General features: G+C 43.1%; 1 protein-coding gene across 1 annotated transcript in view; it reads left to right on the top strand.

Moving 5' to 3' along the window:
* Positions 1-23896, top strand: part of LPP (LIM domain containing preferred translocation partner in lipoma) — a 347427-nt gene that overhangs the window by 261698 nt on the left and 61833 nt on the right. Inside the window, exon 8 of the mRNA XM_054166899.1 lies at positions 9819-9942. Within this exon, the coding sequence (XP_054022874.1) occupies positions 9819-9942 (124 nt within the window). The remainder of the gene's footprint in view (positions 1-9818; positions 9943-23896) is intronic.

The raw sequence follows: 23896 nt of genomic DNA, 5'->3' as shown, positions 1-23896 counted from the left end.
AATCAAGAGTTCATTGAGACTCTCAAACTCTCTTGAGACAGCCAAGCATTATGAACACCATTTATAACAGCAGGGTGCAGGATCAGACTGGTTAAGAATATTGCTGAGGATAAAACTCAGGAATCCTACCCTCCAATCCTGTGGATGCTGAACCAAGCACTTGCTCCAGTCTGAGAAGCTTTTTTTTTTCACTGTAATTTATATATATCTAATCCTTCAATGTTAAGCAAAATATGTAGTCTTCATTTAAGTCATTGATGTCCTGGGAAGTGTAATGGCCCATGTCACAGCTGACTGAAAGTGAGACTGCAGATAGTGTGTTAAACGCATTTGGTTAACCATTTGTTTGCTGTTATAGTTTTCACATGAAAAAAAGCTTAGATTGAAACCTGGCTTGGTGATGGAAAGTGATGTGATTTTAAGTTTCTTTGTCTATTAAAACAGAAACCCAGTTTGCATATTTTAAGTATCTTTTCTAGCATATTCAGGCATCTGGCAAGATAGCTATATTTAAACTGTTAACACAGTATGAATGCAAGTTTCAGATGCAAAATTAGTGCCATTAAAGTGGTGAGAGTTATTTTTCTTTTGAAACAAGTGATGCCCCAGCACTTCCTTTTTTGTTACCTGCTCAGGCACTGCAGCTGGGACAGCCGATTTTTTCAGCAGGCGACGAACCTGAACCGCAAAGCAGGTGCTGCTCACTGCACAAACACCCCCCCCCACCCAGGACCACATGGTGAATGGCAGGGAGCTCCTTCATTGCCCTGGGCCACCAGAGAAGGCGTTGCACCGGGGGGGTGTGTGTAAGCCCAGCATGCAGTGTCATTTTTCATTGTCTGTGAAAACAGTTGCCTTTGTGAAGTGTTTTGAAAGATAAAAGATTCAAAAAGAACAGAGCTCAGTTACTTCCTTGGGTTTAGGGCTGCTTCTGGGAGGATAGGTTTTAAGACATTATGTGGGTTATTTTTTTTCCCCAGTGGTTTTTATTATGGCTAGTTGTGTACTATGTGAGCAAATACATCTTCTTTCATCAGTATGAATTTTGGAGTATTCCTGTTTTCACTGGGTGTGCCCCTGTGATTGTCCTCTAAGTAGGCAACTTGATTAGTGGAGAGACCATGAGCCCAACTTTGGATTGCTGTGTGCTCTGACCAGAGTCTCCCACAATTCTGTGTCTTTCAGTAGTTCAACCTGGGATTTACACAAGAAAGCTCTAGAGGCTCATCATCTCCCCAAACAAGAAGCCCTAGGTGGCACTATGTACCCCAAGATATAGAGGCAAGGTGCCAAGAAGCAAATAAACCCAGCATGGGTTTAGGAAGGGCAGGTCCTGCCTGACCAACCTGATCTCCTTCTATGATCAGGTGACCCGCCTGGTGGATGTGGGGAGGCCTGTGGATGTAGTCTACCTGGACCTCAGCAAGGCCTTTGACACCGTTCCCCATAGCAAACTCCTGGCCAAGCTGTCAGCCCATGGCTTGGATGGGAGCACACTGAGATGGGTTAGGAACTGGCTGGAGGGCTGAGCCCAGAGAGTGGTAGTGAATGGTGCCACATCCAGCTGGCAGCCAGTCACCAGTGGTGTGCCCCAGGGATCAGTACTGGGCCCCTTGCTCTTTAACATCTTTATTGATGATCTGGACGAGGGCATCGAGTCCATCATCAGTAAATTTGCTGATGACACCAAGCTGGGGGCAGGAGTTGATCTGCTGGAGGGTAGAGAGGCTCTGCAGAGGGACCTCGACAGGCTGGGCAGATGGGCAGAGTCCAACGGCATGAGATTTAATACATCCAAGTGCCGGGTTCTGCACATTGGGCACAGCAACCCCATGCAGAGCTACAGGCTGGGGTCAGAGTGGCTGGAGAGCAGTCAGGCTGAGAGGGACCTGGGGGTGCTGGTCGACGGTAGACTGAACATGAGCCTGCAGTGTGCCCAGGCAGCTAAGAGGGCCAATGGCATCCTGGCCTGCATCAGGAACAGTGTGGCCAGCAGGAGCAGGGAGGTCATTCTGCCCCTGTACACTGCACTGGTTAGGCCGCACCTCGAGTACTGTGTCCAGTTCTGGGCCCCTCAGTTTAGGAAGGATGTTGACTTGCTGGAACGAGTCCAGAGAAGAGCAACAAAGTTGGTGAGGGGTTTGGAACATAAGCCCTACGAGGAGAGGCTGAGGGAGCTGGGGTTGCTTAGCCTGGAGAAGAGGAGACTCAGGGGTGACCTTATTACTCTCTACAACTACCTGAAGGGAGGTTGTAGACAGACGGATGTTGGTCTCTTCTCCCAGGCAAGCAGTACCAGAACAAGAGGACACAGTCTCAGGCTGCGCCAGGGGAGATTCAGGCTGGATGTTAGAAAAAAGTTCTATACAGAAAGAGTGATTGCACATTGGAATGGGCTGCCTGGGGAGGTGGTGGAGTCGCCATCGCTGGAGGTTTTTAGGAGAAGACTTGACGGGGTGCTTGGTGCCGTGGGTTAGCTGCTTGGGCGGAGTTGGATTGGTTGATGGGTTGGACGCAATGATCTTGAAGGTCTCTTCCAACCTGGTTTATTCTATGTATTCTATGTATTCTATGTATATGTAAATTCAAACCCATCTACAACACTTCTGTACACATCTTGGGATTAACATTTTGAGACTGTCATCTCCTATGGGTGGTTATGGCTCCTACTTTGAAATGCAGATTTTGACCTGCTGATAGCAGCAAATATAATGGTTAATTAATTAATGCTTTGAAGGCAGCCCTGTAAGCCTACAGTATTACAGCATAAAGAGGAGAGGAGTTGATAAGAAGCCTATAGGATCTTTACTGCTGGTGGTGATGCATTGAAGTAAGAGAGCACTTGACTCTGAGCCCAGAGAGATGTGGAAAGGAGAACAGCTTAGAGCAGAATAAAGCCTTCAATCTTGAAACAAACAGATGAGTAAGTATAGGACCTCCTGATGTAATTTCATGAAGCAGACCAAGCTCTTGCAGCCAAAAATGTAGGGCTAAAATGACGCAATCTCATTATCCTTATGTTCGTATCATGGTGATACTCATTTTCCCTCTCACTAGAACCATGCAGCTTGTGCCTTGACTTCTTGGCTTTTTTTTTTTTCTTTAAGTGCCTAAAATGTTTGTTGCAGAGTAAGTGGGGTTAATAGGGAAACACAAAACAAAGCAGCCACCCCTTTTCATATAAGATAAGCCTTGACAAGTAAAGTGCAGTTCTGTAATGATAGGGCCAAGAAGCCCCAGGCAAGATCGGGCACTGCTGCAATTATTTCTGTGTATACATTTAAGCAGCAATGGGCCATTAAAATGTAGTATTTTATAGGTGTTCTCTTTTGAAATATAGCTTAAATCTATTATTTCCTGAGATAACATGTGAAATATTTATTACTTGGAGATGTTTGGTTTGCTTTTTGTAGTGAGCAATGGCGAGTGTTGCTCCATAAAAGTCTAGCTTATCTCCTGTTAACCTCAAATGTATAAACAAACCACAGTGCCTAACAGAAACAAGGACTCTATACAACAGAAGTGGAAGCTGTCATTTAACTCAGTTGGGCTCAATACAGAAGCCAGCAGCAGAAAGCAGTGTTTGCAGATTATCCAACTTTTACACCACCTAGCAAAAAAGCAACCAGCCCTTCCAGATTCAAAACACCGTCAAGAATGTGAAGAATAGCAAGAAAAGCTACTTAGTTTGTTTGCATATAATAGGATACAGTCCAAGGACAAAACAGTCATGCTCATTTATTACTGTGCTTGATGATTAATAAAACACTGTCACTGTGTAGTCACATCACAGAAGCTTGGAGAGCTTTGCAGGCACTGATTCATTAAAGGAGAAATACTGTTAAACCCGTTTTCCAGAGTAATTAGGGTGCATGTATGGTGATCCTACTGAATTCAGTACAAATACAGTGACCAAGGTTTTGTTTTCATTATTATAAGCTAAAAGCTGGGCTTGAGAGAGTCAAAATAGGTATCTGTGTGAGCAGCCTGATTTTCAGAAGTCCTGGGAACTTCTCTGCTACTTATGGATTTTGCATTCTAGCTCTATTGTCTTCCTTTGAAGACTATCAGACAGGATACCTTCTCTTCCAGCTATCTGCATCATAGTTTCATAGCATAAAGAAAGGAAAGATTTGGGCAAAACTGCAGGCTATGAAGTTAAAACAAAAAAAGATGTGTTGTTTTTTCCAATTATTATTATTGCTTAAATTCTGTGTAACTTATTGTCACAAGTGATCATTGAAACTAAGACCTTAGCAGGATTAAAGTAGAAGTGACTAGGAATGTGCATGGATAGCTAAGTGAGGCTACAGTTACAACAAAGAAGTTTAAAAATAAAGAAAAATATCCTCTAGAGCTTTGAAGCAGTTACAGAGCTGTCCTCTTTCAAAGCAAACTAGTGTTTGACAAAGGAGTGCTCTGCTGCCAGAACTGCCTGTGCTGGATTGCTGTGGGAGACAATGGCACAGGGCAGGTAGGTAGTGTGGGAACCCCAACATGAGAAAAATCTTTTTTACTGTGAGGGTGATGGAACACTGGAACAGGCTGCCCAGAGAGGTTGTGGAGTCTCCTTCTCTAGAGATCTTCACAGCCCGCCTGGACATGTTCCTATGTTCCTAAGTGCTCCTGCTTTGCGGGGGGGATTGAACTTGATGATCTCTGGGGGGTCCCCTCCAACCCCTAGCATTCTGTGATTCTATCAGCCCGTGGCTTGTCCCACTCCAGCATGCCTTAGAGGAGACCTCCCTCCTGCCTGCCCAAAGACTTGCGATTTCAGGCTGCTGGTGTGGGCAGAAGATCACTGACTGTCAGAGGCTGCCTCCTTGTGCAGAGCAGCTTCTTCAAAGGCCGCTGATGAATTATTCTCCAATCGGAAGTAAATCCAGCAACATGTGTGTTGCAGTGAGTCTAGGCAGGACTGTCTTTTCAGGAATCTGTATGTACTTTGGCAGCTGTAACTTTTCAGTGGGAAAATAAATCTAGATTTTTTACTTTTTGTCCTCCCCCCAGAGCATCTCCTCTGTAAGAGAGATCAGTTGACCTTAATTATAATCTGAATTACAGCTGCAGGCAATCCTGATGTTTCTGTGGGAGCGCAACTCATGAGACATGTGGCACCGTGCTGGATTTGTTGGTCTGAAAGTCCACGATTGTTTTGGACAGTCAATAACTGAAATGAAAAACGATGGTCTTTGTCAGGCCATTGAATAAAGAATGTGCCACGATGCTATTTAACTGTTTATTTAACTGATGATCAGTTTTGATGAGTGAAGTGAAAGGAAAGTGCTAACTTTATGCAGATGAACAAGAAGGGGGAAAAAAAAAAGAAAGGGAAAGTAAGTATCAGTGAAAAATGTTTCTGGCTGCCTTTCAGTTCCAAATTGGGCTAATTCTACCTTCTGAAAAGAAGATAATTTCTACATTTCTGTAATTGGGAACACATAATTGAAGTTATTTTCTCTCAGAGAGAAGCAGCTTCTTCTACAGCATTTACAAATGGACAAGAAAAATGACCACGCGGAGTGCACTCTGAATGATTGTGCATTCTTCATAGCATCATCTTCTGATGTCTCTGCAGAGTTTGTTCAGTGCTTTTTACCTATTTGGGTAAAAATTGCATGTAGGTAGGAAAGGTTCACACCTGTGAATTCACCACACCGACTACAGAGCTCCCTTTTCTGGGCAGCCATTACATGAGAAAGAGCTAATTACCAGTGAGGTCTGAAGTAGAAAACAGACAGCAGAGAAACACTGAGCCGAGTATAAGCTTCATGTACCAAAATAATTACGCGATGTGATTCCACACGACTGCTTCTTTTGACCTGACTTTTTAGGAACTGAACTTTAACGAGGAAGATGAGCCAGATGTTGTTGCAGCACTTTGAGAGTGGCCCAAGTGATTAACTCACTTCCTTTCACTTGTGGCATGAAGATAATTTCTGCCACAGCGTTTAACCCTGGGAATGCTGGCGTTTTCCGAAACATCTCAGCATGTTTCCTAAACATTACCAAAGCATGCAGGACAGTGTTGATTCGTGAATGAGTTTGCATCTGAGCACATGGCTGCAGTTGCCATGCCTCTTACTGAGTTTATTTGGTATTTGACAGCAGTAGCAAAGGTCAGACTCAGGTGCTCATGCTCCTAAAACATGGACCCAAGGTCTTTTCAGTTTTCACGGGTCAGTTTAATCCTCCCTGATGCAGCTGTGGTTAATAAGACAGAGTGAAGCTCAGAGAATTTGGAAAGCCATGTTGCAGTTTGGCTCGGAACCCAACTTTAGGCAGCATTTAGCTAAGGAAGTATATATTTGTGTGCTTTCAGGCATCACAGAGAAAAGAGAATGCATGGAGATAATTGTGGTAGATTAGACAGCAAATTGGATTTCTAGACAGGCTTGATCATTGTACAGATCAGGAGAAAATAGAGGAAGCTTAATAAACAACAGCAACACAACTTTGTTTTGTCAGGAAAGCCAGAGTTATATTTTCAACCTGACCTAACAAAGAAGAAGGAAGGAAACTGTTTTGCTGAAACAAGCATTTTAGATTGGAATAAGGAAATACTTTTCTCTCTGTGTTTGTGTGCATGCCCCAGCAAACTCAACAGCATGTTCATATGCATGAAATGCATTTTCCTTCAGGCACATAGTCAGCATGTGCCATATGAGGAGGAAGGAGATGTGCCTAGCACTGCTTAAATATTGGTCCAAAAAGCATAGCGTTTTAGTCAAAATAAGTTAAAGCATCTCATAACATTGTGGTTGGTATTTGTTATTTTTGCTGACATGGGGCACTGGATAAGAAATATGCCTGGTTTGGAAAAGTGCAATGTAGATAAAATATGAGAGGAGCCTATTTATTGTGTGTACAGGGCAATGAGGCCTCCAAACCCAGAGAAAGTCAGAACTGAAAATCTGCAGATTTTGATCTTTCATTTGAAACGACACAGCCCAAGCCCTTTTACTGAAGTGGGCATGAGTGGTTGCCCTGATCAAGAGGTGTAGGAAGCCAGCATGGAAGAGATGGAGAGACTTCACACACTTCCTGTCCAGGGTGTCCTGCCAAAGCCTGGCTGGTAGTGGTCTGCAGGTGGGGTAGCTTTGGTTCAAAGAGTGGCCAGTGTAGGTCTTCAACTCTGAGCCCAGCCCTGGTGGGCTGTGAAGACATGGGGCTCACAGCCACCTGGATGTAGCTTTTATCTTTGCCATAGAGCCCATGATGAGTACAGGCAACTCACTTCAGCTCCATGCATTTTGCTTCCCTTTTCTGTGAAAAGATAGCAGCCCATGCATTCTGGATTGGTCCATTTATATTATAAGGTCCAAGGGTAAAAGTGGTGTTTCAGGCTCTAGGTGGGCAGAGTTCAGCAGATGACTCTGAAACATGGCACTTCCATGCATTCATGCTGCACTGCTAGCGGCTAATAGAGAAACTATAGGGAAGGGGCCATCATCACCTTTGACCCATGCTGTCTTCTCTGTGCAAAGTCTAGGGAAGGAGTCTCAGGCAATGGGGTGGTCATTCCTTTCTGTATGGAAACTGAAAAAGGTACAATAGATGGAATATTTTAAGAGGCTCAATTGCCAGATTGATTTCTCAGGCAAATAAATCCTTGGCTGCATTTGCTGTGTTAAAATATATATCCAGGCGAGATTCATGATCTCTTGGGAACAAGAGAGCACAGGGAAAAAAATAGGTTGTTCCAAGATTAAATGCTTTACATTTGGCACCTTTAATTGGCTTCTGAATAAACAGTTTAGGGGGGCTTGGGTTACGCTATTTATTATTTCTAATGAAAGAGTTGTGGACTACCCTTTTCGAAACAACCACAAAGCACTGGCCAAGGGTGGCTGGGTCAGCTGGGTCAAGTACACAGCTTCAAAACTCCTAGTGTCTTGAGTGGCCTTATAGCCCCCCAAAATTGTTTATCCCACAAAGATGGCACTTACATGGCTTAGAAAGCAAATGCAAGTTCTGCCCATATGAGAAACTTAAGTTGTGGTAATCCAAACATATTAACGTGGTTGCATTTGTACAATAGAGTTTGCTGAGTTGTGTGTGGACATTCAGTATTTCTAGATGTTCAACAGCTTCTTCAGAACAACTGCTGGGCATCTAAAAATCCTGGACAAATGCACAAAATCCTTGGATATTGCTCAGAAAAAATCCCAGACCAGAAAAAGAAAACATTTCTGGGAAAACCTGAGTGCATGGTAGGTCCAATCTATATTCTCTGTCAGGAAAGCTGAGCATATGGTAAATAGCCCTTGAGGAAAACTCATCTAACCCAGGGCTTATTCCAGGTGCCCTTTCTTCCAGGGAGCCATGCCATCCATCTCCCTGTGCCCTTGCTACTACTCTGTTAGCAACCAACAGGCAGGCTGCACTTACCATATTGTGTGTGTATGGCAAATCCAGCGCTTCCAGGCCAGGCAATCATGCTGCTCATGGGTGCAATGCCTGAGAGATACATGAGGTCAACAAGTGAGGGAGGTGATGGTGTACAACTTAGCATGAGCCCTAGAAAAATAAATATGACAAGGTCAGGAACATGAAAGCATTTGGTTTCTGGGAGTGGATGATGGAAGTATTATTGCTAAGCACTGTTCTGAGACCTTCTCTGCATTGATTGATGTCTCATTTGAAATCTCCTCCTTGCCTGAAAGAAAAAAACTGTGAAAGCATTTAGTTAATTCTCTTGTAGTGCTTTAGAGCTGCTGTTCTCTGTTGAATATCACTGGCTGAATAAAGATTCATCGTGTCAGATGTAGTCTCTGTAAGCCAGGTCGAGGTGGCCCGTGTGTTGTTTCTCCAGTGATTTTGCATTGTCTTCGTGTTTAAATAGGTACAGAGCATGGGAAAATGCTTTCTTGTATACTAAGCCTCATAAGTGTCATATCTAAGGTCCAGTCCTTGATGAAGGCAGCAATTAATCAATGGAATCACTTGCTGTACTGCAGTGCTGCATTTCATAAATAAGTTAGTTTCTGCATGCAAGTCTTTCAAGAAAGCAGTGCATGCAAGGAGAGCTGGTGTCAGCATTTTTTAATCTTGAAATGACCGAGTTTCTCATTATGGACAAACTTAGCTTCTTCTAAGAAACTTCTAGGCATGAGGCTATTTTTGTGCTTCTCAAAACAGCAGTACTTCTGCTGTTTTCCAGGGAGAAGACTCGCAGAGACAGACTGCAAATACTGTATGCCAGCTGTTAGCGTATGAAGGCCAAGAGGTCTCAGTTTCTAAGCACATCTTAAGACCTCTGTATGCCTAGTACTAAAAATCTATGGAGCACCTTCTGCTCTCCTTAATATCAAGAACAGGCTTTGTGTCAAAACAGACAAGTGGAGAATGTAGCTGGGAGCTTAGGATTGTCATCTTTGTCTATATGCTCCCCCACGTAGGAAGGATTGTTCTAGCATCTTTATTATTGTGTTGTTAAGTGATGGAAGCTTTTGCCAAATAAAAACTGAAGTGCTTCCAAAGCTCTTTTCAGCATTGGAAAAATGTTTGTATCAAGTTATCCTTAGAATAATTTTTCTCCTTTATTTATTATTCTGTGCTACCTAGTAGACACCTAATTATGAGACACGGAATACTTCCCATTCTGGGAGGATATGTAACGTTTCACTGCATGTGTTTAGGAGTCCATTTTCATTACATAAATGAGATATTTACTTATGTGAATCCCTTGGGTTTTAAAAGCAGCAAAAATAAGATGAAGAATAAAGTTCAACACTGAACAGCCAATAGACCCTCTTACTGTGGATGAATACTTTTACACCACATCACAGTTTCTTCTTTTCATTATTTTTTTGCAGAGCGGGTATCCTGGCACTGGACCTGCATCAAGCTCTTCTGCCTTCAGGCCTGAGGATGAATTGGAACATCTGACCAAGAAAATGCTGTATGACATGGAGAATCCTCCTTCTGATGATTACTTTGGTGAGCAGTGCTACATCACATTGAGTCAATCTGTCTTTAGCCCCTTTCTGTGTTTACCAGGGTTGGTAACAGGGAGACCTGACAGCTGTGCTGTTAATGTAGTGACATTAGTACTGATGGATTTGCTCTCCATGCTTGGGCTGGAAGTGTAATCATCCATAGGAATTCCTCTGTAATTTCAGCATAAATCTCATGCTCACATGCTGTATGTCTACAGTCTTTCTGATTAGGAAGCTGAATTTTTCAGTGTCTCGTTCATTTTCACACCGTGTATGTCCTTGGCTTCTGTGTTACCAGGCTGAATTCAGGTGTGGTACGCTGTCTTTCCCACCTGCCTCATCCCTTCACTTTGCAGCTGCAAAAAACTTGGCAGTGTAAATGCTCCCAAGGCATGGATTTTCATTTTCTGTATGCTGGCATAGATTAAAAGGAAATTAGTTTTGAGTGATTCCAGTTGGTTTTACGTAGGGACCTGTTAGCTGAGAACAGACTTCGGGAAGACAAAGCTGAACCAATTGGCTCATAACCAGGTCATCTTCCTTGCCTAGAAAAAGATAAGCAGCTGATTTCATTTTTAAGTGGTATAGAATGGAGTTATCTCAGGCATCTATAGGTGTTAAATATATATCTTGCCTTTATATAAATTAAAGGTGATATGGCTTCTGAACTCTGCACTAAAGTCAAGAGCCTTGGGCACATTTGATGCATCCGCTCTGGCAGGGGGGTTGGACTAGATGATCTTTCGAGGTCCCTTCCAGCCCCTGAAATTCTGTGATTCTGTGATCTTGTCTTGCTGCTTGGGTTCTTGGAGGCTTGGGTGATAGTGTTATTAGGAAACAAACCACTGCAGTTTGTGCAGTTAAAGGCTTGGATGAGCCATTCATTTTGTGTCCTTTCTCTTCCTTTATTTCATCATTTCTTTAAAACTTCATTTAGGTTGCTCCCTAGGTCTATTTGCTATAGATTTTGGCTGGACCAAAACATTTCTTGCTTAAAGAAGCTTTTGTGGTTTGGTTTAATCAGAAAGTAGGTGGGATCAAGGTTACACTAATAAACAAGGATTTTGTGGTGACAAGGATCTGATTATACAAGAAGGTCAGGATGTTCTCATAAACATTGCCATTGTGGATGGGGTTAATATCAGTCCCCATTTTCCATCAGTGCCTTCTACCTTCTGTGGTCTCCACCCTCACAGCCAAAATGTCTTCTCTATAAACATTGATAGTCATCAGAGTTGATGACTAGGACAGATCCGAGGTGTAAACAAAGATGACTAACTGAAGAGAGGCTAAGCAGAGAGCATTTTCTGTGCTACTGCATTTGATTTCATCTCTGCCCATATCCACTTGTGTTCACTCTGATGCTTTAATAGCAAAGCAACAACCAAACAAACCTAACTTGCATTTAGCCATTAGCGTGGGTGGGCAAGAGGGAGAAACCTTTTTTCTGCTCCCTTCAGGCAAATGGCTGAAGCCCTGAAGCATGAGATTTGATTACAGTCATTTTCTTAATGTAGAGCTGTGAGTGGCAGGAGCTGGTCGATGGGCCCACCCCATTCTCCTTATAGCCCAAGAAGGTAGGCAGGTGAACAAAGAACTTGGAGATTCACAGGATCCAAGGTCAGAAAGGATCTTGTTATTATACTGCCTAGTGTCCTACTCTTGTTTTCTCCCAGAAATGTAATTGAATCATAACTTCAAAAAAAAAGAATCTAATCTTATCTTAAAGACTTCAAGCAATGGTGAGTCAACCACCTACCCTGATAAGCTGTTCTAGTGATTAATTTTCCTCACAGCTCAGAAATTGCTTCTTGAAGTGGAGCTTTAGTTTTGTTTAACACTTGTATTTATGAAGCTGAAGTGCTCAGGTTTTGCAGGCTAATACTGTATCACTAAGATGGATCTGCTCTGTTTGAGAGTGTGGTACATAAAAGTTCTTTTTATCCAAAAGGGATGCATAGCTCAAAGAGTTGGAACATAATGTCTCTCGATGTCAGGTCATCAGTTTCAGATGGGAGGTCAGATAAGTGCCATCCCAGTAGCTCTTAGTTTATCAAGAGACAGAAAAAGGGAAATTTTGCCAATGCTTATATAAGCAATAGCGTGATCAAAGATGGAATAATCATACATGATGCAAGGCAGAAGATGAAAACCAAACAACAACCCTAGTTCTACCTCAGGCAGATGATGTTTAATTACAAGCTGCACCTGTCTGATCTAATTTCAGTGAGTCTGTACCACTGAAGGTCATCTCTGAAGTGATGTCCACTCTTGGCATTCCTGATGTGCAGAGGAACCATGTGTTGGGCTGAATTCCTCAGTTCTCTAAGCATGCCGTGCCTCATGCACCCATTGGGACACATGGCCACAACTAATTATGTATCTCCCAAGAAGACCAAAATCAGCAGTTCTGCAGCACAACTGCTTTTCATAGCTGGATAAAAAGAGGTGAACTGCCCTCATCCTTCCAGGCTTATTCCAGAGTGAGCTACTCCTTGGGGAAGGTGGTCTCTGGAGTCACAGGGAATGAAGTTTTTCAATATGGCAGCTCAGACTGGGAGTTTGTACTAATTCTGGCAGTGTCAGAGCTAAATACCCATCTACTTGAGCTGTCAGCCAGTGCCTTTTAGTAACTTCATGCTCATGTGGAAAGAACAAATTAAGTGTGGGAGGGAAAAAAAGAGTCTTTCAACTTTGGTTAACTGTCTCAACCAATATCTCTGCCTTTGTTCTTTATTTGTTTAGCATAGTAGCATGGATTTTACAAGATTCATATGGCACATTGATCAAATAATCAGAAAAAGGACAAATGGGCAGAGACATTGACTCTGATTTACATTAAATATCTTCTGCCTGAGGTCTAAATGCCATGGTAATTGTAGCATACCAGATAGCTGTCAGCTAATCACTTTTATTAGTTTGAATTTAGAAAACTGGATTTCAGCATATTAAAAGTTGGTTAAGAGCAGATAGGTTTTGAATTGAGGAATCTAACTAACCTTGCTAGAAAGCTGCAAGGCGTTACATTAAGTCATGGAAATAATTTGTTGGAATAATTACATTTGAACTGTCAGGCTGGAGAAAGGTCATTTTACTTGTCCCGTCAGCACTCTGGGATCTTTTCTGTAACCATCTTCCCTCTGCAATTTCACTTGCTGTATCTCTACTTTCTGATCAAGCCATCTTGATTCTGGAGTCAGTGTGGGCAGAGTGTAGGTTCCTGGGGAGAGAAGAAGAGTAGGAGCCACTGAAGTTGTCTCTTTATACTGGTAATGCAGTCTAGTACTGCTGTCAGCTCAAGGCAGTTCAGGAACAGGACAGCCAGCACTTCCATCAGATCTGTGCTTACTAAACCTCTCTGCAGCTTCTCTGGGTGGAAATTACTGAATATATATATATGTATATTACTGAATATCAGAGTTGGGGGAACTGTTCTAGGCAGTGATTGCTCATGCAGGTACACACAGCTGGCAGCATAGCATGGATCATGCTGTGTTCCCAGGGAGCACAGGCCCATGGTGAAAGCCAGAAGCAGCATGCAGAAGACACACTTTGGAGTAGTAAGATCATAGCTTGCAGCTGTTTGTTGCCTAGACTTACCACAGCAGCATGATCCAGTCACTGTGAAATCCTCTAGCTGCCATTGGCAAGGCAGTGATTAAGCCTGGAAATACCATGACTAAGTGTAGTAATTAAAAAAAAAAGCCACTGCATTTTTCAAAGTTAAACATCCATGCTGAGTTTTCTGCCACACGTAGTTCTGCTGAAAGGCTACACTACCATACTAAGTCTAAGCACTCTGATCTCTGGTGTGTGTCCCCTCCTACCCTCCTGTAGGTTATGGAGTGACTTCTCCTGGGAAGTCCTTGGCAGATCAGCAAATTGAAGTCTCTTAAGTCTAAGCTACTCTTCATTCTTTACTGCTGATTCAGTTGCTGATCTGTGGTAGTTTGCTGTCTTTAATCAAATCCCTTTTTATTACAAAGGATTCCCACATGTGTTATGCACTGTGCAGTAGGGATAGTTTCTTTCTGTCACAGCCCTCTCCACTGATAAATGTGATATTGTAGATAGACATGTCTGATTTGTTGAAAACTGCTCTGTGGAGTGGGAATTGGGTAAGGTTGAGGGAGGAGAAATGGATATTTACAAGAGATTAGGATAATACTATCAGAATTGTCTGTTGGCCACCATGGGAAATTAAAGCCCTTGATTTTGTATTAAAAACAAACAAACAGACAGAACAAACCAAAATAAAATAATAATAATAATAAAAACCACCAAATGCAACAACCAACCAACCAACCAAAAAATCCCAAACAAAATACACACAAAGATTACAACTGTTCTGGACCACTGTTTCAAGTCTCACAGAAATGACTTCTGGCAGCTTATCAGTCTCTATCGCTGTGCAGACAGTGCTGATTAAGACTGGAAAAGCGCCATCGGGGCCCCTCATCTCCTGTTGCTTTCTGGACTATGTCCCAGCTGAGTCACTCCCCATAGCAGAGGAGTTTCCCTGGCTGGTGGGAATAAACTTTTGATGGTTATTTTACAGTAAGCACTCAGAGCTACCAAAGGAATCACCACTAGCAGTCTCCTTTTGTAGTTTCGGCGTGCTGTAGGGATGCACGGAGGGAGAGGAGAGGTGCTGAGATGGTCCTGCTGAAAACACCGTTTGTGCACTAAAGGGACCTCAATTTGTCTCAGAGTTTGGAATTCAGGATATGGAATTTTGTTGTGTATTTGCTATATTCCCTGACTTTGACAGTGGGAGAGTTAGGCTGAGGAGCAAGGTCAATAAGCAGGATGCTTGACCTTTTCTGCTTCTCATCCTGACATCTAGTGAGGCGTATGCCAGATCCTTTCACCTTTTGAAACTTCTTCCCCCACTTCTCCCCCTTTCACCCTATTTGCAGGGCACTTAATCTGCATAGTCCTTCAGACAGGAGCTGATTAACAGTAGCTGTTATATGAGGGGCCCCTGCAGAGAAGCCTTCATTTCTAATGTGTTTTTTGAGATGCAGTGTCACACTTAAAGACTGAAGAATAAGTGTCACCTGGTATTGAATCTCTCAAGTCTCTTTCTACTCTCTGGCTTTGCATCTCCATTAGGCTTCATAGGCTGCATAAGCTAAAAATCCCTTACTAACCAGACACCTAATGTCAGAGGCGTTCCCTAATTTTACTTCTTGAGAGGCAGGCCAGGCGTTAGCAGGTAGCAGTCCAAGATATGGGAAAGAGGGTGGAGCAGAGGAGACACACTAGGTTGTCCAGGTACTGCTTCCTTCAGTTCATGGTGTCTTTATTTCCTTTGACATGGCCCTGGGTACCGAACAGTTCTAGTGTCTGTAAACTGAACATGTTCTGCATTGCATTTTCCTCTTTGTCAGGCATTTCTGCAGCCTCTGAGAGGCTCAGGCAGCCTCTTTGTTTCATCAGAATCACCACCAGAAAAAGAAAATGAAAGTTACTGCATCTTGCCTGTACTGCCAGGTCTCTTTTGAAAAGGTTATCATTAAAAGATGCACATCATTATTACAAGAGCATAATTAACATCATCATTTTGCAGAGTAATGTGATGTGTCATAGTGTCTTTTCTTTTAAAGGCAGGGTTTATGGTGCAAAATAGCATGTGTCCTCATCTGAACAACATCTGGGTCAGAAAGTAGTAGGTTAGATTTTCAGTGACTGATGAGCTGACAGTCATTTTCTGTTATGTAACCACTCACAAAAGCAGGAAGAGCAGACATATAATGGGGGCTCTTTTCTCCATTGTAGTTCAAGGGGTTTTTGTGTTCAAGCCATATTCTACCATTTGTGCACAGCTGCAAAGGTTGCGCTCGGAGGTCATGGTGCGGTACCATCAACATCCAGCTGCCCTCTTGTGGCCTGCCGCAAGGGGAGTCACCCTCCCCCTGTTCCCCAGGGGCGTTAATTACCCTGGTAAATGGCTTTCAGAGCCTGTTTCTTCAGTCTCACTTCTGTCAATGCTTGCCAGCCCTGTCTAGCTTCCTTTCAGGGAGTCTTGTAACTGCCGGCATCCTTGCATAGCAAGTGCAGGTAGAGTTTGGAGAGATGTAGTATAAGGAGGCTCTCAACACAACCTACAGGCTGAATTTTGGCCCATGGTTCCAAAGCTGGAAGAGAAAAAGAGAAGGACAGTGAGGGGCTGGACAGCAAAATATACTATGTCTATGTGCATTTATCTTCAGCCATGAGAAGGGCAGGAGGAAACAGGGAGGCAAATGAGTGCAAAAGTTTTATTCTTCTTGCTGTTGATGTAATCCACATCCTGCTCTGCCTGTAATTGTGGGGAAAATGTTTTGTGAGCTAAGCACCTACCTCTTTTCATGCAAGGATCTTAGCCTTACAAAATCCTGAGTGCACATCTCATCGTGAAGATCAAGCAGATGTAGCAGCCAGGAATGAGGAAAGGTTGCACTCCTGGAAGCCCTGAACACCTGGTACCCACTTGTTCCAGGAGGCAGCAGACTCGTGTTCCCTTTTTCCTCTTCTTATCCATGCGAGAGTGGACGAGATTTTGCGTCATGAGTGTTTCTGAAGCACAGTCTCTTCAGAGACCAGCACTGCTTCACAGATGCGATCTAAATCTTTCATCAAACCCCAAATTACCCTTTGTTGGTGATAAAATGCCAGCTGGAACAGGTAGCAGGCAGCATGACTTCCTTGGTGTTTTGAATTCTCTGGTTTATCTTGAATTGCTGGCACTCAACCTAGACATACTTCTGGTTTTAAACGGAAGTGATCTGATGCAGAAGTGGAGAATAAATGCAGATTACCAAGGTAGCATTTTAGCAAAGAGATTTCCATAATCACCTGTGTGCTGCGAAAGAAAGGTGGGTTTCAGGCTCTGGGTGGAATTTCACTTGTCCCAGCAGTTAGTAAATGAGAGTTGACAATTTCCTGCTGTCTTTTCAGAGGAGTGAAATGTGGTAATGGAATATCAGGGATGTGTCTTTTTTTAAACTACAGCTGTATCCTACAGGATTCTTCAGCATGTTTAAAAATTAGCATACCTGTGGAAAGAAAAAATCAGTCCGTGAGGGTGGTAGATATTTCTCATGTTGTGATAGGGCCCTTAGTGTACTAGGAACTGTACAAATGGATAGCAAAGCTCAGCCACTTTCTGACAGGTATAAGGCAACTAGCCAAATCGCCCCAAATTAAAAGTCCTACAGGAAAACAAAATAATTTTTTTCTACTTTTATTTGCAAAGCAGTTCAAAGAGCTTGTTTATGATAAACTTACCCAAAGTAAACTTTCTATAGACTCAAATGGCTGCAGAATTGATGATGAGCCATCAAGTCTTGGCTGCAGGTTGGTTAGTCCATGGCTAACTCAGGTCATTAAGAAGAGAAGGTGTGACCTACTTTATGGATGTTTCCTGCCCCACAGGAAATGAGTTGATTGGTCTCATGGGGCATGTTCTGTGGGTATGTCATCACCTCGCTAAAAACCATAACTTGTGCCACCCAGAGGATCCTTGGTTAGGAGTCTCCTCAAGAAGGCCAGTAGGTAAAGGCTGACTGTTAGTCTAGGGGTACACAGGATGGAGAAGGTTGGTTCTCCCTCTCCTCCTGTTAGATCTTTCTTATGGAGATGAGTGAAATCAGGAGTTGCCATCCAGGGTCTCATAAGCACCACATTCTCAGGCACAAGCATTTTGGGATGGGGTGTATGTACGCACGTCCGCAAATGAGTGTGAATGTTTTTCTGGATTGTGGTTTTACAGAAATAATTTTCATTTCAGATGGAGCTTTGATGCATGTTAAGTCTCAAGACACTCTTGGTTTGGTCACTGAATTGTGGAGAGAGATACGAGCGAGCACTTTTTGAGCTGGAGGTAGAAACCACTCTTCCAGTTATGCAGTCTGGGACAGATCTTTGTCTTGGTGTCATGAAAACAGTTTGGTTTCTCTCTGTTTCTAGTTATGTTATGCACATGACCTGGCATAAACAAACCTTTCCACTCCTCCCCCCTTTTTAAAATGGGAAACAGCTCACCTATTGATTGAAGCTGCTTGCACTAAATTTGCAGTTGCTTCTGTGTTATAATATGGCTTATTTGTACTGCAGTAACATCTAAAGCCTGCTAGCAAGACTGTGGTCACGCTGCACTATGTGCAAATTAAGCATGAAGTAAGAAACAGTATGCATCCCTCAGAGCTCCCCAACTGAATATACAGCAAGGACCAGGAAATGATTATTGTCCTTAATTTCCAAATGAGGGGCTGACTGGCAGAGTTTAGATGACTCACTCAGAGTCATGCAGAGAACCAGTAGCAAAGTGGGAATTGAGCCTAGAATTCCTTCAAGTCCTGTGCTTTACCCACAGCTGTGGCCACACTCTTTATGTCAAAATCAACAAAATGGACTTGTGAGCCTTGTCTGATGAGAAATCACAACTGGTCTGAAGTTCCCAGCATTTAGATCACAAGCCCTATTTCCCAGCCTTAGTAATGTGGCTGTAAAAATAAGAAAGGGGGAAAAAAGTGCTCCAGGATCATACTTGATAATTTTAACTGCTATTAATATAATGTACCCACTAATGCTATCACAATTCAGCATTTAGATAGTTCAAGGCTATTAGGAAAACTGATAATTCACCATAGTAATCTGTTACTTTCCAGTCTAGCAATCCCTGTTCCACAGGGGTGGGCAAGGGGCACAGTGTGGCATTTGTTAATTCTTCTTCTGGAGACACTTGTCTCATGCTGTCTTTTTTGATGTGGTGGTTTGTCCCTTGCCAGTAACTTTTAGGGTTATTTTGAATGTCATTTGAAGTTTAGTTTGGGGGAAAGGCCAGACTTTATCTGATAGTGAAATGTGGTTAAAAAAAAAAATAATTAAATGGCACTGTCTCATTTGCTGAGTGTTATCCTCCAGCCTGTTCTCTTATGGTGGAAATATATCCAAACTGCTTCCTTTCCCTTTCCCTTTCCCTTTCCCTTTCCCTTTCCCTTTCCCTTTCCCTTTCCCTTTCCCTTTCCCTTTCCCTTTCCCTTTCCCTTTCCCTTTCCCTTTCCCTTTCCCTTTCCCTTTCCCCTTTCCCTGTCTCCTTCCCCTTCTCCTTTCCTTTCCCTGTCCCCTTCCCTTTCCTTTTCCCCTTCCCCTTCCCTTTCCTTTCCCTGTCCCCTTCCCTTTCCCTTTCCTTTTCCCCTTCCCCTTCCCTTTCCTTTTCCCCTTCCCCTTCCTCCTTCCCCTCCCTCGCCCCCCCCCCCCCTTCTCCCTTTCCCCTTTCCCCTTCTCTTTTCTGTTCTTTTCTGTTCTTTTTCTTTTTTAAGGGCTCACTTTGACTCAGATGATGTGAGATGAATCATAACCCACTTTCTCATCTCAGATGTTAAAAAAAATAAAATTCCAGCTCTGATGTCAGTGTCAGCAATAATCAATACAGTGTTTCTCAGTGGTGCAAAGAGGTAGGGTGGATTAAAAGAATCAAAAGTAGCCAAACTTTCCTGCTGCTCTGAGTGAGCTGCACTGTTTTCATGAAGTCTGCAGATGTACCTTGCTGTTCATTGTGTCATCTTGGACATGAACACAGTTTTCACATCTCTGGCGACAGCCCAAGGTCACAAATGGTGCTGAAAAGTCAGGAGACTGTCATCCCAAACTAGCAGACAGATCACGAGAAGCCAGTTCTGGCAGACATTTGGGATACTACCAGAAGCCAAAAGTAAACCTGTTTCAACTTGTGAAACTGCCTGTTGAGATGTCACCTGCCTGAACTGTGCCAGCACAGATTTTGTCATCTGATTAGGAGAGAGTGGCAAAGCACCGTGCCTGCCCTATGGCCCTGCCTGAGCCAACGCCATGGAGGGGAATGGAAGACTTGAACAGCCATAGGATTGCTGTGAGTCCAAACAAAAGCAGGGACCACATCTGACAGCTCATCACCAGCTTTCACATATGAACTTGCTCATTTGCATTCTTTTCTATTTTTTTTTCTCTTGTGCATCAGCCAAAGCACACGCAGAAATGTAGATATAGTTACCTCTGGTTGGGAGAGCTAAGAGTGAGCTTTTACTCCCGTGACAGTTGACAAAATAGATCTCCACATTGAGCACAGTAGTTCAGTAGAACACACTAGCAATAACAAATACCTTTGTAGAGAGTTTAGAGATGAGTGTGCAACTGTCTTCCAAAGCATGAGGCACTGTCTGTAGCAAAAGACAGGCAGCTGGACTTCAGATGTGAATTATTGTTCCCTCGAAGATCTTTCCAAACTACTGGCCCAGCCATGCTTAGCTATTTGTTTAAAGCTGTGAACCAGGCTGTATTCAGTTAGCAGCAGTATTCCACTTCAATGTACAATTTCCTCAACAAATTCTAATTCCAGACAATAGCTTGAGAAGCTAATAACTTACTATCTACTAAGCCCATGTTCTGCTGCTGTCTGTGCTGTCAGGGACAGACTGGGCTGATGATGGGCAGCATTTTATGTGAAGGACAGTTGGATCTAGGCAAAGTTTTTGTGGGAGTTTTGGTTGTTTTTGTTATCATTTAAAATTACAGTATGAAAAAATCTCCAGCTTTTAAATGCCACTATTTCGTTTTTATTTGTTTGCTCTGAAAGGCAAGTGAATTCAGCTGCTGGCTTCCAAAAAAACTGCAGAAAGCAGACTTTCTCTTGTGTTGATGTATGGCTAGGACATGACAATACTGACTTGCCATCTCTTTTTAACATGAAGATTGTTTGTGATCACAGAGCCAAAGAGTTGTGTCTGAGCTTTCCTGGAGGGAGACATAATGTGGGTCACTTAAGCTCTGCAGAAGACTGTCATGTGCAGTCAGCTCTTCTGGACAGGAAAGTCCTAGCAATCGTCATTGCCAGCATGGAGCTAATTCTGGTTCTGTGTTCTCGTCATCAGCGTGAGCTGGGCAGCTGCTTCTCATTTCTGGCCCGTGGCTGAAATTAGTGAGTTCTAAAATGCATATATATGTGTGTGTGTATATATATAATGCAAGATGCTGCATGGCCCTTGCATTCTAATGATGTTCCCTTCTTTCTTGTTCTCAACATCCTTTCATCTCAACATCTTGCATCAGCTGATCCGGCGTTCAATTCCTACAGGGTCTTGTGAAGTATGACTGCCTCCAGCATTGGCAAATCTGATGTGTGTGTTTAGAGGAGGGAGGAAGGTGTGGAGGAAAGGCAGGATAGAGAAGGGTATGGCTACAATGAAAGTGAATGTTTGAGTGGGAAAATTTTAAATATTCTATCATTTGTCAGTGTATGTCTAAGAACATTGGCTTCTTCCAAAGATAAAATGGCAAAGCACAGGCTTCAGTGTGTCATGCTTGTCTAATTTCATTAGGCCAGTACTGGTGTTGAAATAACCATAACCTCTTAGTCTATGTATACTCCATTTCCATGGAAGGCAACGAGAAGAAGAGGGGAGTGAGAAAGTGAGGTTGCTTATGGCCAGAATTATTCCCACTGGGTTTTCATAGGCATAATTCAGAAAGTAGAGAAAGTGGAGCATGTGCACTGATAATGTGCACACCTGGTGCATTGCTGTCTCTGTGGCATCCCTCTTTCAGGCAGAAAGGCTGTGTCAGTTACATGACCAGCTCCTAGTGAAAGCTTGTTGTTTAAACTCTGTCTCTTTCCGTGCTGCTGTCTCTATACCAGCTGAGGAATGGAAACTGCTCTGTTTGCTCACACAGGGGAAGGAGACATTCAGATGACACAAGTTTCAAGAGCCTCAGCAGGAGGAGCAGAGACAGGCGTCTGAAAAGAGGCCACCTCCAAACTTAGAGCGGAGGGATGTTGCTCTTTCTGGGGTTGCAGATCTGTGCCCTGAGCTAGCCCTGGGCATGCCATGTTCATGAGTAAGGAGCTTTGTTCATGAGGCCTATTGATCTCTGTGTGCCTTAGTCTTTCAAACAAAACCAGTACTTCATAGAAAGCCAATTACTTTTGGGATCTTGGTGGGTTTTCCTTTATTTCTTTGCTCTGATTATAGCAGGGCATTGGCTGAGGAGCCATAACTAAGCTGTTTCAGGTCTGCTAGCCTTGTGTTCCTTCTGTTTTGTACAATAACAAGGTATCCACACACAGTCTCATTCCCTATGGCCTTTGCAGAATGACTGTCTTTCATGTAGGAGGACTGACCTGTGGCTTTGAATTTCTTGTAAATGGCCAGAGTCTTGAGACTATGAATAACAGCTGTTAGGCAGCAAGTAGGAATGGCATGCATCCAGCAAATGTCTGATTACAAGAGCTGTTCTGGCCTAGGAAAGTCTGTTTGGAAGAAGTAACATTTTACAGGATCTTGTTTCAGAGAATCATGGTGTGTAGTGGGTCGCATCTCAATAGGTGTGTGTTGACTAGAACTGACATCAGTGTGGCTAGAGGACTAACCAACTAAATATAACCTGTAGAACCATGGAACTGTGGAATTTGGCAGAAACCTTTGAGATTATCAAGTCCAGCCATTCTTCTAGAGCTCACAATCCCACCACTACTGCTGAGCCCAAAAAATCCTAAGCCCTCAGGAGGTCTGTGTATGCAGTGGCTTCATGCTTGTGCTCTGGGGACATGGGAGAACAAAACAATATGCAGCAGAAATAACACTATAAAATGAACTATTCATGTTGTTTCCTCTGGGCAAGTGTTTTACTAATTTTGCATCTCTCTTAGCTAGGAATATTGCATGCTGACCCTTACTAACTCAGACAGGGCTCATCTGCACAAAAAAGAAGTTCATAAATCTTAAATCTGTGGCTTCTAAAATGCCAGGCTCTTGTTATGGAGAGGTTGCTTTGACTTTATTGTGGAGCCGTACTGGGATTCAGACTTTTTCCAGGTGTTCTTATGTTTGGCTATGAATCTGAGGCTTTACTCAAATGCTTCTGTGGTCATTTGATCCAGAACATGGGCTGGAGACTTCCTAGGATCCACATAATGCATGTTATTTCACAGGTCTTCCTCTGTGCAGAGGCAGCAAAAGGAATGCTTAGAGCAGTGCAAAAACCAACCAAACAAAAAATGCAAAGACATTTTCAAAATGTTTGAAGTCTCAAACGTTTGCATTGGGTTTCACATGGTTGTAATTCTCTGGTTTGGATGCTCCTTTTCGCAAGTTGTAGCCTTTCACTGGCAGGAAAATCTCCTGCATGGTTTCCTGTCCTGGGGTATGAATAATAGCTTCCCTGAACTACCCATTCCATCTGGCTTTGCCATCATAAAAAAGTTGCATCATTTTAGGTGCCAGTGGAAAGCAGGTGACTTAAACCAGAGTTGGCTTTCTGGGATGGGTCTTGCAACTTCAAAAAGCATCTGAACTTGACTAAGTTTACATCGGTTCAAATCAGGCTTGGGGTAAACTGAAATGAGTATCTCTACATGTACCTCGGATATAAATTTGGAGACCTAATGATTTCAAATGATTCTAGGTAGTTTTCCCTACTGTCATACCAAAGTGCCTAATGAGTGTTAAATACTAAACAACCATCTTCGCAGTAAACTCACATGTACATAGGAAACCAGTAAAGAGCACCCTGAAAATTTAGAGCACGACGACTTGACAGCTTGCTTCATTTGGAGGCTGCCGTCACCGGTTCAGGACGTGGAGGAGGTTTTTCAGCACCAAGGTTCTGGCAAACACTTCTAATCCCCACTAATGATATCCCTTTCCAGTGCCCTCACAAGGACATTGGACTGGCAGGCCTCATCGTGACCTCTGGATATCGGATCGGTCCTTTCTCATTGGTTCAGCCCTGTCACAAGGAGGGAAGGGTTTTGGAGTTTCAGTTTCCATCGGCGTAAAATTCTCGGGTCAAGAATTGTGTGAATAATTCAGGAGCCAGCTTGGTGCCCTTCATGCAAAAGCCAATTTAGAAAGAGCCTTCCGTCTTAGAAATGTGATGAGTAATACCGTGAGTGTCCCTTTGAAGATGCTGATCAACATCGGCGCTTCCTTATG

The sequence above is a fragment of the Dryobates pubescens genome, chromosome 13 (genome assembly GCF_014839835.1).
Source record: "Dryobates pubescens isolate bDryPub1 chromosome 13, bDryPub1.pri, whole genome shotgun sequence".
NCBI lineage: Eukaryota > Metazoa > Chordata > Aves > Piciformes > Picidae > Dryobates > Dryobates pubescens.
Note: the sequence above shows the minus strand (reverse complement) of the source record. Positions and strands in the feature narration are given on the sequence as shown.